The 14,129-nt window shown below is 37.9% G+C and overlaps 1 protein-coding gene across 2 annotated transcripts in view; it reads left to right on the top strand.

Moving 5' to 3' along the window:
- The first annotated feature begins 4,591 nt into the window (after positions 1 to 4,591).
- Positions 4,592 to 14,129, top strand: part of LOC137197968 (pikachurin) — a 28,765-nt gene continuing 19,227 nt past the window's right edge. For both annotated transcript variants that reach the window (XM_067611532.1, XM_067611526.1), the window contains exons 1-6: positions 4,592 to 5,162; positions 10,021 to 10,130; positions 11,460 to 11,546; positions 12,632 to 12,658; positions 12,942 to 13,059; positions 13,170 to 13,305. In XM_067611532.1, coding sequence (XP_067467633.1) covers positions 5,057 to 5,162; positions 10,021 to 10,130; positions 11,460 to 11,546; positions 12,632 to 12,658; positions 12,942 to 13,059; positions 13,170 to 13,305 — 584 coding nt within the window. In that variant the 5' untranslated portion in view covers positions 4,592 to 5,056. The remainder of the gene's footprint in view (positions 5,163 to 10,020; positions 10,131 to 11,459; positions 11,547 to 12,631; positions 12,659 to 12,941; positions 13,060 to 13,169; positions 13,306 to 14,129) is intronic.

Raw genomic sequence — 14,129 nt, 5'->3', positions numbered from 1 at the left:
TGTAAACCTGACCTCAGGTGACATAATTTGAACATAACACTGTTGAACAAGTTGAATCCCCAACTGTCAAAATTTTCCTGTGTGTCTTAGTGGTTGTATGTGCCTAATTGTAACCCTGTAGATTCCAGCCATACATCTTAAAATCCAGGCATTAAGTCTTGGTGTGGTGTAAAATAAGAGAACAACACAGTCCAACTGACTGTTAGGCTGGGCAAGTCTACTGAGTAGAGTAACACTGAATACTACTTCATACAGTATATATTATAGAGAATACAAATGTATCAACATCATATCTTATACATCAAGACTTGAACCTGTGGTCACAGAATGAAAAGAGGTTTTTGTTTTCAGGAATGGGTGAGAACAGGTGAAAACAAATTGTTCTGAAAACATTTGATCTCTATTATTCCAAAGTTATTGACTACGCAAGGTTGGAAATACTTGATAACTAAAGACAAAAAAATGCCTTAGAGCTTGTCAAAAATGTAGGATAATAAGTGCATAAAATAAAGTTCTTCTCTTTCTGTAGAGATGTCCTCCTCGGGCTGTTCCTGTGTGATATTGAATATATCTGGACTACTGCAATGCGCTCCTCACAGGGATCCCTGATGGAGGAGCATCCAGAAGCTCCAGTACATTCAGAACAACGCTGCCAGGATCCTGATGAGAGTGCAAAAACATGTAACACCAATTCTGCTTTCATGGCACTGGCTCCCTGTCTCCTTCAAGGTTGACTACAAAGTCCTGCTACTGACGTACAAATCCATCAATGGACATGCTCCTCCCTACATACAGGAACTGATCAGACCACAAACCTCCACCCGCACCCTCAGATCTACCAGCAGCTTGCTCCTCCGGGCCCCCAGTACTAAGCTCTGCACCATGGGGGGTCAAGCCTTCTGCTCTGCTGCACCACACTTGTGGAACAGCCTTCCTAACCATCTGAGGGCAGCGCAGACGCTAGACTCTTTTTTTTTTTTTTTTTAAAAAAGGCCTAAAAACCTTTTTAGTCAGGAATACTTTTTCCTCGTTACTATTACTATTTTCTTTATGTTGTGTGTACTATATTATCAATACTGCAGCACTTTGAGTTCCACTATGAATGAAAAGTGCTGTACAAATTAAATGTATTATTATTTATTATATTTAGGTTGATAATAGCAGGTGAAGAAACTGGAAAAGTCAGATCACGTTTAGCCCCTGTGACCCAACGAGTGTGTGATTAACATAAGTAGCAGATGTGATGTGGAGATTAATGGAAGCGAGTAGAATAGAAATTAAGAAAGTATCATAACACTTCATAATTACTGGACTCTCGCTGATAGTTTTTTCTTTTTTGCAAGGATCATAATTTATTATAATTCTCATAATTGTAATACATTGTAATAATTTTATAATGCATTATAAACACTTATCACTCACCAAGTTTTTTTAAAGAGTCACTGTTGGTGATCAAACATTTACATAAAAAGTAATATATACAGCTACAGGTAAAGTAGAAGCTGTTTTAGGTATTATCTATAGTTTGAGTCAATCGAGTCTTTAGAGTGAGTTTTTTAGGAAAACATTACATTTCACATCGTGAAATGTAAATGTCCATCATACAGTTGTTCATTGTTGAACCGGGGTACTCAATTCATTGTCTGTTGACCCGTTAAACAAATAAATTAATTTTACATTTTATGTTGTTCATGCATAGATTTAATTATATTTTTTTCATTTACTTAAAGCAAACAATAACCACTTATAGTGACTTATAACCAGCTTGTAATGTATTATATCTGCATATAACTCAGGAATTTCATTACTTCACTTAAAGCAAACAATGACCACTTAGAGTAACTTACAATCACATTATAATGCATTATAACAATGATTATAATGCATTATATAATGATTATAATGTATCGCAACTATGAGAATTATAATACACTTGCAAAAAAATGTCAGTGAGTGACCAGCAATTATGAAGTATTATGATACTTGACCTTATAAGACATTATGTAATGCTTTATGTGTTATAATTATTGTTGTAAAGCATTATGAATATTTATGAGTGCTTATAACTATAATTATACAGTGCTATAAGCAGATTATACACATTATAAGTATGTTTATAATGTATTATAGACATGGGCGTCATAGAAACTGAAATGAACTTTGAATATTGCAGTAAGAACAAAATGCATTTGTTCTGAAGGTCTTTGATGATAATTGGCACTCTGCTTTTTTGCAAATGTCTTGGTGATCATTGACAACTTAGAACTGACAGCTGCTCATCTGAAAGGAGACAACGCTGAAAAAACATAGATGAATGTAAAAAAACAGATGTAATATAATCGTCATCTGGTGTTGGAGCTTCTGATGCAAAAATAACAGCTATGCTTGACTATTTTTGTCCTTCTGCTTCAGGATTTTCAGTGTCAAAATCACATTACAAATCCTGGCACATCATTTGGAGAGCTACTATTACTACACCTGATATGAGATGGCTCTTTGACTGCAAAGAGGAATGCCATTACCGAAAAGAAAATGGACAACAACATTTTGTTAAAAGCAGTCAACACTTCAATCAACAGCAATCCTCAGGGGACGCGTCAGTAAGACAACTGTGTGGATTCTGAGAACAGGCATATTTGGTTTATTTTCCTCGACTTAACCCTTTCCAATCCCTCTTTTGATTTGCTCTTTTAACAGTCTCTTTCAATAGTCTTAAACCATAAATTCAACATAAACCAAGCATCCCCTAGTTTTTAGTTTTTTTTAAGAAGTGTAACAGCGTTCAATAGATTGATGGCATTTTCAAGTTTAGGTAGCTGTTCCTCTTTTTAAACTGACAATGGTAAAACCCAGTGGCACTGGTTTGTAATAATGTTCAGGGGAGCACAAGTAATATGTTAATGCTGGGTGTATGGAAAAGAGAGAGCTGTGTCTTCACAATATTCACCTTCAGCAAGTCTTAGCCTCAGTTTAATGGCACCATTCTACCTTTAAAATACTCACTGTCAGGGGGATTTTGATGGATAGGGGGGTATTATTTGTAGTACTACCAATACAAATGGAGTCATTATAAAAAGACTACCAAGAATTTGTAAAACAACTGGAGGAGGCTGGACAATCGACAGCTATGTGTATTGCAGGCCCTAAAGATTTCTACTCAGAGAGATTTAACTGCTGCATCAGAATTAGATAAAAACAATTTTCAAATTATTCCATACAAATTAATGGCTTGAGTAATTGCAGAATTATACATATTCATTCATCGATTTGTGCTTGACATACATGTATACTCTTACTTGTAACAAAACTGCATTTTCACCTAATCTAATCAAAGCACTTAACTTAACACTTAATAGCACTATGTGCCTGGTACTACTAGTAGTATTTGTGCTTACAATATTGCTCCCTGTCCTCCCTTTCTTTGGTCCTCCTTGATAAGAAAAATGCCTCTGATACCATGAAGTGATTTGATTGAGCTCTCCTGCAAATACACACACACACACACACACACACACACACACACACACACACACACACACACACACACACACACACACACACACACACATGCATGCACGCATATGAGTTTACACTTGCTCACAGACAATGGATATTACCACTCCTCTTATTCAAACATTCCTTCTTTTTTGTTGAGCTACATTTCGGTCTCTCATTAATCAGTGCAGCAGTTGCTTTAGGCAACATTACAGTTATTTTAAGGTTCCATGCATGGTTCAATACTACAGTCTACATCTTCAAAACTCTTCACTCAGTCAACTTTAGCAACACACTGCTGGGCACAGCAGCAAATCCTTCCAGCAGACACTAACACAAGAACTCACGTGTCAAACAACACAACAGACAACACATGATCTTTTTATGTCAGTCTTTGAAATAGTAAATCACTTTGTGATTTCTAGTATTTAATTGTCGATATTATAAGAAATGTGTATATTGTGTATATGCTGAGATTTGTTCCTCTCTATTGAATGAACTACAGTGTATTCTACAAGAACTAGATGCAGCAGAAAAGGTTTCAATAGGCTGTTTTTGGACAGTTTTGTTGTTTTTTAGTGGGGGATTGGTTGAGTAGATGTATTTAAATGTGGGTGTGACCACATGTTAGTTTTTGAACATAAACTGAAGAGTTTTGAAGTGAGTATGTAAACGTTTGCAAAATGGGCTGCAGATTGCAGATTCACAGAGTTTTGTTGGTTGTTTGTGTTTCAATGGAAATGTGAAGGCTGTAGTCAATGATCGCTTTTTTGTGTGAAAGCATTAATGTCGTCACAGTTTGGTCCATAATTGTTGCTGTTAATTGTGTTGACTGTGTGAAGAGTTTTGAAGATGCAGTATTGAACCATGCATGTTACCAATCGTAAAAACTGTAATTAATGGATTCATTGACGTACACACACGCACACGCACACGCACGCACACAAACACACACACACACATACACACACACACACACACACACACACACACACACACAGCGTATACTTCTATGGATTTTCTGTAGCTTGAGCGACTACCCTGCTCTGCGTCAAGACATGCTCTCCATCTGTGTCCAGTGTGCGGATTAGACGCTTATTATCCTCTTAGCTCTAAATGGGCCCCACGTTCCTGCACATCGCTGTCCATCTCATCTGCTGTCTAAGACGCAGACCGGAGCTTGACACGAAAACGAGATTCATGCGTAAAAATGATCGTGCCCACCAGTCAGTTGTGCTAGTCGTTGCGCATTACGCGTGAATTGCCGGGACAACACTCTCCATCGTCTGTCAGTGTGCCTGTTGGGACACAGCGGCTGTTTGTCCGTCCAACCCACTGATCTTTTGCAGACTGTAATCTTATCAGTGTCAAACCGAAGCTGCCCTTTCCTCTCGGGCAGTTTTTTTGCCTCTCTTTGGATGGCGTTTGCGCCACAATTTGGATAAAACCGCGCTTTTATTAGAGCAAACTTTCATCGCCTTTACATTTACAGTTACCGACGCGTTTGTATTTGTGATAAAATGAACATTTGACCATTTGAAACTTGCGACCAGAAGAAGACATGGAATCTACATGTAAAGAAAGGAGTCTTTTATACTTACTTCTCTTTGCAATATTCACGGCCAACGTTTGCTTTTGTGCAAGACGATCAAATGTTCGGAGATCTGGTAAGTTCACCAGCTAAAACCAGATTTGACATGATGTAATAATAATAATAATACTGATATTTTGGATTAGGGCACTTTTAAGTTTCAACTTGAATGTGTGTGCTCATCTGTCCATTAATTTGATTACACCAGTATTATTACAGTAAGCCTGCTTTAAAACTTTGACGCATCACATCTGAGTTATTAAATGAAAGTCTATCTTAGTGACTGTGAAGTCCTAAAAACCTACTTTGTTGTGACAAAGACTGGAAATTATGAACTTCATTAGATGCTCATCTTCAGGCAAACACATCATCATCATCATCATGTATTAATCTCCACTGCATCCATATTCATACCTCATAAAAGTGCTTCTATAACAAAAGCTACTGCACAACACGCTCTGATTGGTGCTTTTAATCACTAAGTAGCTGCTCAAAACTGTATTTTACCTATAATCAGTGTGCTACAAATTAGTGCATGAACACTGTTTGCATGATGACAGCCACTAACCCTGTCCACGTAAACTGTAATTTTGAGACTTTGCACACAAAGCTTAATGCATTTGATGCAGGAGTGTCATGACTAATAAGGACACGGTTATAAGTTGGTGGTGTTTTTTTTCTCAAAACATTGTTTGTGTTTTAAAAAATGTGACTATATTTATTAGTCTTACAATGTGTAAATAAGTGTTGAGGAAAGAAAGAAATAAAGACAGAACCAAAGCAAACAAACAAAGGAAAATATTCAGCTTTAGACCAACAGCCCGCCCATCATCAATCATACCAATGTGCTCCTTTGGGCGGAAAATCCCTGGATGTTGATTTCACCGTCTCCACAGTATCTGCTCTCTCCCCTTGTCTCTATCTGTCTTTGTTATCCTGTCACCCAGAATACTTTTTTCCATCCCTGTTTCCTGCCTTTTCCTCCTCTTTCTCTCTTTCCATCACTTCCCTTTTCTCTCACTGTCAGTCTCGCCGACTGTCTGTCGTATTTCTCCTTCATTCACTCTCTCTCGGACCCACAGGCCATAGCAGGCTGACTATTACAGCTGTCTGTCAGCACAGACTCACCACAGTCAGGACTGTAGTTCTGTCTTCATGACTGCCAGTGACATTTGTACTTGTTTTTTTGTTTTGAGGTCTTTCAGGCCTCATTCTGAAGGAAGGGAGAATGTCAACAGGGCTCGATGTCTAGATGAATCACATCAGGCCTTAAATAACAAATCTGGTGGTACTGGGAAAGGGTTAAAATTGAATGACATCTCTCCTCAAGGTGGTCTTACTTTTTCAAGAATTTGACAGCTTTGTCCCCTGTTGAATTATTTATAGAATCATTCAGGAGCTTTATATTTTACACTTCACTATCTTCTGCTGCAATACACACCATAATGTGTATCCAAACTTATTAACCTTTTATGAAAATCATGCATTTTGAATGATCTGTTCTGTCGTGTCACTCAACACATAAAACATTGTTTGGTGAAAGACGATGAAAAATGTAACCAATGTGAGAAAGTGTTTGTTTTTCCAGGAAATGACATTTTGCAGTATATCCCCTAAGATTCCATGTTCATATAGTATTCCCTGAGGCTAGTTTAAGTGCTGCATGACAGCATGTGTCTAGTGCTCATTCACTTTCGGATGATTCAGACCTGGAGAGAGCAGCACTTCCACATGACTGGCTCTCAAAGTATGACCACAGAATCAGGATGCTAGAACAGGTGTTTTTTTTCTGAAAGAAGAAATCTGACTTGAATTGATTTTTAATAAAGTAATGGCAAATGTTATAAGAACATTATTAGAATAGGCACACAGAGCTATATTAAGGTGGTGGAATGAAGGTGCTATTTTTAAGGAGGAACGAAAAGAAATTGCAAAGGAAAGTCACAGAGAGGAGGTTTTTTTGCCATCTCACAGATATCTGAGCTTTGATGGCATGTGTGTATGTGTTTGATGGATTTGGAAAAGGCCTACGATCATGTTTGCTGTGTTCTTTGTCCTGTATGAGTTGCTATTCGAGCTTTATCATCTCTATATATATCAAGAGAGAAAATGCTGTTTGTTGACATGAGAACGGCATCCTGTTGTCTTTTTGATTGCAGCAAACATTGATCTCCAGTATGTGTTGGAGCTGTTTGTCTATGTATGTTTGGCAGGATGAGAGTCAGTACCTCTAAGCCTGAGACAAGGAAGGTCTCACCTGTCCCATTTATGTATGTAGTGGGCAATACCCCAAATTTAGTGGAGTTAAAGTTGTGTGGATTTAAAGGGGATCATGTGTTTGACCACAGATGAGGAGTAATGGTAGAAAGAATGTACTAGCTGTTGTTTTATCAGTTACTTTTTGGTCTTTTCCTCTCTTTCGATAACAAACTCAGGTCTGAGTGAAAAGTTGAGTGTATATATATATATATAGAGACACTGTTCCTCTGCACTCTTTGAGTTGCTCTGGATGCACCGACACTGTCCGCAGGCTCAGGACTATTTCTGAATGGCCTCTTACCAACTGGTTTGGAAGGTTTGTTGTGTTATCACAATATTTGAACATCAAATTGCAAAACATGCAGACATCTCTGATTTTGTAGTTATTTTCTTTGTCCTAATAATTAAGTATCAAATTGTCCAGGACTCGAGGAGAATGTTATTTAAAAGATGCAGTTTGCTCAGAAACTGTCTGTAGTTTTTACAAAGAGGAGACACTTACAGGAGCAAAGGGCCACGATCAATAGAGAATCTTACTGGTCAAAAAATATCCAGATGTTCCCTGGATTTATGTCAAGATTTAGGATTTTTCAATTAATCCGAGTATTGATATTTTGTACTGAGAACAATTATACACATGATGTTGTGCTGTGCTGATGGACATAAAGATGATGATTTAAGGCGTTCCCTCTCTATCTGCTCTAATTCTGTGAGTTCACTTCACCCGTGCATTCACCGGGCCACACCCCTGGGGAGATATGAATGATCAGGGAATTCAGCTGACATATTGCATTACCCGCTCCGATGGAAGAGCGAAGAGAGAAAGGTACGAGAAAGGAGGAGAAGGAGCCGCCAGGTGAGGATTCAGGAGGACAGGAGAGAGGTCAGCAAAAAGGAGGGACAAGAGGGGAGACGCAGAAAGGAAAGCGGAAAGGAGCAGTACAGCAGCTACATGAGATTTCAATTTACGGAGCTCTGCTTTGCTATTTTTGCTATTTTTTCTCGATTCCTATCTTTGTCTTTACCAGTGAATTCAGTTCATTTGTCACCCAGATATGAAAAGATCAGTTGTGACTAATATTTGGCTTTTCAATTAAATCCCAACGTAGTGCAGATTGTAAAAAAAAGACACAAACATTAACCTTCATTTGTAGGTAACTGTTCCATGTGAAGACAGTAAGAGATATTACATCCTTTTTACTCCTAGATCACTTTTCTGTATAAACAAATGCTAAGAGCCTGAAATCCATAATGTTCAGCTACTCAAAAAGGACCTTTTTGATTTTCTGGATATAAAAGTCACCTACAGTGTGTAGATGTTATGACATAAAATGTATGGCTAGGACAATGAGGGTCCTTGTCCACTTCTGTTTCTCCATTAAAGCCTGGTAATGCAGTAGGTCATATGGAACGTTGATGATCAACAGCTCTATAGCTCTTTCACTTTCTTGCTGCTATAAGAGCCTTCTGAAGTATTTTCAGGCCACAGCTGGACACTGGAGGTGCAATCACAATCTCTTGAAGTGTCACAGAAGCACCCAGGGTTTAATAACTCATGCAATGAAAATAATGACACCTGAAGTCAGAGTTGGTTGATATTATAAGCCAGCTCATCAAGCTACAGGTTATGTCATTTCAAGTGGTGCTTTTTTTCATCCCACGAAAAGACTAAGGTGAAATATTGTGCAGGTTCTGTTCAGGCTATTTGGTGAGATATTTCAACAGACTTGTTCAGATGTCACAAACAACTGACAAAGCAATGATCAATAATAGGCAGGCAACTGAGTGCAACTTTGCATATGCTGAGAAATGAAATGAAAAAAAAAAATCAATTTGTCTCCACAAGGATGAAGTTGAATGATTTAAGTTGTAAAAGTGTGTCCTTAAGCACTATAATTATTATTTACTTTATAGTTATTTTAACTGTATTTTATCTTCATTAAATCTGCATTTCTCTGATATTTTGACCACTTGAGTGCAATGGAAACAAGCTGTAAACGCAACATTGGCATAATATAAAGTTCACAGAGTGAATGTGTTAGCAAACAGTTGCTTATTTACACATCCAGCAGACACAAAGCAACATTAGTATTCATTCAAAGTTGTGATTTTGGACGCTTGGCGAATATAAATCTAATACTCACTGCCTTTTAGCTCTGGTTTGGTCTCCACTAACTCTTGAGTGAAATATCGGTCTCTCAGCTACTAAATATTCAGCAGCTAGTCACTAACTTTGTAAAGGGAAGTGAGACTGAACCGTAACAGTAAACTTGCGAGCAGAAAAACCAAAACAATGAGCTGAATGGTGCTAAAAAACAGCTGAGGAGAGCTGCAGACTCAGGTGATTAATCTCTATGGGTTCATTGCTGCAAGCAAAACCTTTCACATTACATGCACCATTAATTAAAAAAAATGATTAGAGCAGCTTTAACTTTTACTCTATTAGATAAGATTTAATATTTAATGCTGATCTTGCTCTCAGTTTTGTAAAATGCTACGATGCTATGATATTCTTTTACATAAAGGTCACAGACAGCCATGTAAATTTAGCATCAATTGTCTCTGGTTCATTACTCCATTGCAGATAATAAATCAAATAAACTATTTATTACCTCTGCTTTAATTTGACATATATCTTTATAACTTGTATTTTTCCCTTTGTATATCCTCTCCAGATCGTCTGAGTCCTCCATTAGACATCCAGTTGGAGACATTCAACTGCACCGCCTTCAGCGTGCGATGGAAGATGCCCCGGCGACATGTTAGCACCATCACAGGATACAAGGTAGTCCCAAATTGTGACGTTATAGTAAATAATAAAACAGACATGGCAATACAGTATGTATCATTTACATTTCAATATGACTAAGTCACAATCACTGACCTTCATGTCAGTGAAAAAGGTTTATGGCTTAGAAAGATGAGTTCAGAAACCAATTTAAAGAGTCTTCTGATATTGACTGACTCACAGCTGAAAATCAAGAAAAAACACAACATATTTAGCTTTGCAATCAGTGGACTAAAAAAAAGACACACCCCTTTATTCATTTTATGTGTTCTCTCTCAAAATGCATTGAAAGGTTTTCAACCTGGAAAACATAAAAAAACACTTATCAGATGTGTCATAAATCAGATTTTTGGACACTGTATGGATGCCCATTTTCCTTTGCAAGCCATTGACGTGTGTGTCCCCCACCTCTTTTTTTCTGCTTTTAAGTGCCTCTCAAACTCACTGTCCAGCAGCATGGCCTTGAGGACCAGATTGATATTTTGACATTTCTGGTTTCTTGATTGAACCCCTTCACCGACAAATATATGCTTTTTCTGAGGCAATATAGCTTGGAAAGATGTGGTCACAAATCTTTATTTAGTGCCTTGTCAATAGACTTTTTTTGCTCCACTCGAGGCAAGCTGTGCTTCGAGCACTAAAGGGGGACTTGCTTTTCTTGGTAGACATAAGACATACATTTAGCAATATGCGATGGCAGGTTTGTATTGTAGGTATTGTGCGATGTACCTGACAGACTGCTGAATTGAAAAAAAGTCATTTAAAGAGTCTTTCCTTTCATTTTCAACTTTTAAGCCTATCCTGTTTAATTTTTAAAATATAGTTTTTTGAATAAGCTTAATACCTTACAAAAACCCTATTTCCTTCCTTCCCTCCCTCCCTCCCTCTCTCCCTCCCACCTTCTTTCCTTTCTAGTGTTTGTTTTGAGTCAAACATTAACAAAGTGTGGATCAGTATGACAGTGTGTGCTCTGCTTTTGACCATATGTCTACACTAAGAGGATTAGTCAGCTACCTACAGTAGCTTCCCTACGACTCACAGATAAACGTGTGTGTTCATTTGGCCAATCACTTTAGAAGTTCATAAATAATCCTGTTTCCTCATAGTATTTCCTCCCCATGATGTCTTGTTTACAATGTCAAAAGACTTGGAGCTTTAATGAAAGATGTCAAACATGTCATTTATGTATGACTGCCAAATCATCACCGCCATAAACTGGTTTGATTTTTTTGTAAACTACATTTACAGTGAGGCTCTGACACTTTTTCATATAAATATGTTACACATTTGTATCTTTTTCTTTGACTGTATATGTGTATGTCTCAGGTCTTCTACACTGAGCTGAAAAATGGCCGTCCATTGGATACATCCTCCATGATGGAGGTACCTCTCAGCTTGGACATGCTGACCACTGTGAGTGCAAAAAGTTTTTAACTTGTTGCTTTTCTGTCTGTCACTTTCAGATCAGTGGCAAAGACGTATCTATTTATCCTCCAAATTAAATGACCAAATACTTTGTTTTACCATGCGCTCCAGAACGACTCATAGAATCGTTTTCTAACCTGGTGCCCCTATCAGCAGAACAACGTCAATTGTCTGTGTTTTCCAAAACTGTTTAGGCACAAAAACCACTTGGTTAGATTTAAGGAAAGATCATGTTTTGGGATTAAAATGATCAGTTTGTTAAGGTTAGAGAAATATGCAGTGTAGGTTAAACTTACTACTTAAAGTTAGGTGACCTTCCTCATCATGGCTACAGTAATAACCACAGGGTTAAGGTTAGGGGATGATTGTAGTTATGTTTTTTTTTGTTTTTTTTAAACTGTCCCAACTCGCAGTTGGAAATGTGACACTTGTAGTTGGAAACAGGAAATGAACAAAGTCAACTGCTGGGTTTTAGCCTCCATCTACCCATCCTTATTCTAATCACTACGGTTGCTAGGTGCCACCTGTCACTCAAACGTAACTATATGTCGCTTTTGCGCAACTGACATTACAACCTATTGCACCGTTTTTCTTGGGAGGACAGTCTTGTCTATTTCCAGTATAACCACCACCAAACTGAAATCTGCTTTTAGTTTCCAATTTGGACAATGAGGGAAATCTCAGGTGTGATAGCCAACAAAATCAGCATACAGCAAGATATGCTTTAAAAGCAGCATAAAAAAGAAGAAAATAATTAAAAACTAAATATTTAATGTCAAACAGTATGGAGAGATGGACCAATGCATTTTTGGTCCCTGTCTTTTCATTAGATTCGTTAGATTGTTTGATACTAAGAAAAATAATGAGTAAAATTAGACTTATCCTTTAATATTTGGTGACAATGACCATTAAATCCACCATCATCAAATCTTGCTAGATTTTAGAAAATCCTTTCTGCCTTTATACAAAAAGGGTGGTGGTGATGTTTTGAACTTGTTATTAAAGGTATGACTTTGTTGGAAGTCCACTGCACTCAAACATTTATGAATATTTCTGTTCTTATTTTCTCAAAGGGGCAATTTGATGGACAAGCGAGCTTTGTAAGTATCTTCTGGCACTTTTTTTGTGAATTAGACTGCTGATGCTCCCTTATCACAGTTGACATTCATGGCTGAATTTGACACACTTTTCCACTCATCTCCGGAGGAAGATTCTGAAAGAATCCCAAATCAGTAATTTAGTCCTCTTTCTCTCTTCCTCCACTTTCTTTCCGTCTTTTTCCTTCCGCTTCTCTACCTCTAATCATTCCCTCTAATGTGTTCTCGCTCTTTTCACCACATCCATCTTTATCTCTACCTCTTCTTCACTTCATGCCCCCTTTAGGATGTGGAGGTTGGTAACCTAAGGGTGAACACTAAGTACAGGGTCAGCGTTGGTGCGTATGGTTGGGCGGGGGAGGGTAGACCCAGTATGCCCAGAGACGTCAGCACCGCCTCACATGGTAAGAATATGTGAGTAGTAGGAAATCATTTTACTGCTGATGCTATTATTCCTACAGTGATATTTGCTTTTATCTGTCTGTTTTAATTTAATTTCTCTCTCTGCCATTAGAAATGTGTATGCCCCCGTCACCCCCTACTCAGCCTGTTGTCATGGCTGTATCTGACACAGAACTGGCGTTGTCATGGCAGCAAGGGGAGAGCGAGGGAAGCGCACCTGTCCTTCACTTCCTGGTGGCTTACATCAGGTCAGTCATAATTGATTAATCAGCTGAAAATAAGACATTGATGAAGCTTTGTGTTTATTAAACCAACCATTTGAGATCTCAGCAGTACAGCTGGTGTCTAGGGATGTGCAGAGAGCCCAGTATTTGTATTTGTATCTATATTCATTGAGGCAGCAAAATTATTTGTATTTGTATTTGAATAAAAGTCGAAAGAGGCTTAAAAATCCTGTTTTTGTTTTTATTATGCTTTTAAGTTTAGAAAATTTAAGTGTACAATAAGTGTTCATGAATAAACAACCTAGCAGGTGGATGTGTCTCCCCTTGTTGAGACCTGCTGATAGATGTAACAGCGGAGCAGAGGAGAGACACTGAGATAGTGATGTAACCTGCAATCTGGTATTTGATATGTTTTGTTTTTTTTCTTCCTGAAAACAAATAATTAAAAAAAATATTTATATTAAACAAATATTTGTAAAATAAAAACACTATTTGTGCTTTGCCAAATAACGTATTACATCACGTCAGTACATACAGATATGTTCTCAGGTATACATTTGAGGACACACACACACACACACACACACACACACACACACACACACACACACACACACACACACACACACACACACACACACACACACACACACACACACACACACACACACACACACACACACACATATATACTGTACATATATGTCAGCCACATACAGACACAATCAAACCAACCCATATGGACACTTAGGTGAAGAGCAGTGTGGAGTGGCCACATCATGGAAGGAATGAACAGGCCTCAGTGAAAAGCCTTGTTCTATCACTGGCTGTCTGAGGAAAAAGACAAG

This window comes from Thunnus thynnus, chromosome 2 (assembly GCF_963924715.1).
Source record: "Thunnus thynnus chromosome 2, fThuThy2.1, whole genome shotgun sequence".
Taxonomy (NCBI): Eukaryota; Metazoa; Chordata; class Actinopteri; order Scombriformes; family Scombridae; genus Thunnus; species Thunnus thynnus.
The sequence above is the reverse complement of the archived record's forward strand: the minus strand, read 5'-3'. Positions and strand labels throughout refer to the sequence as shown.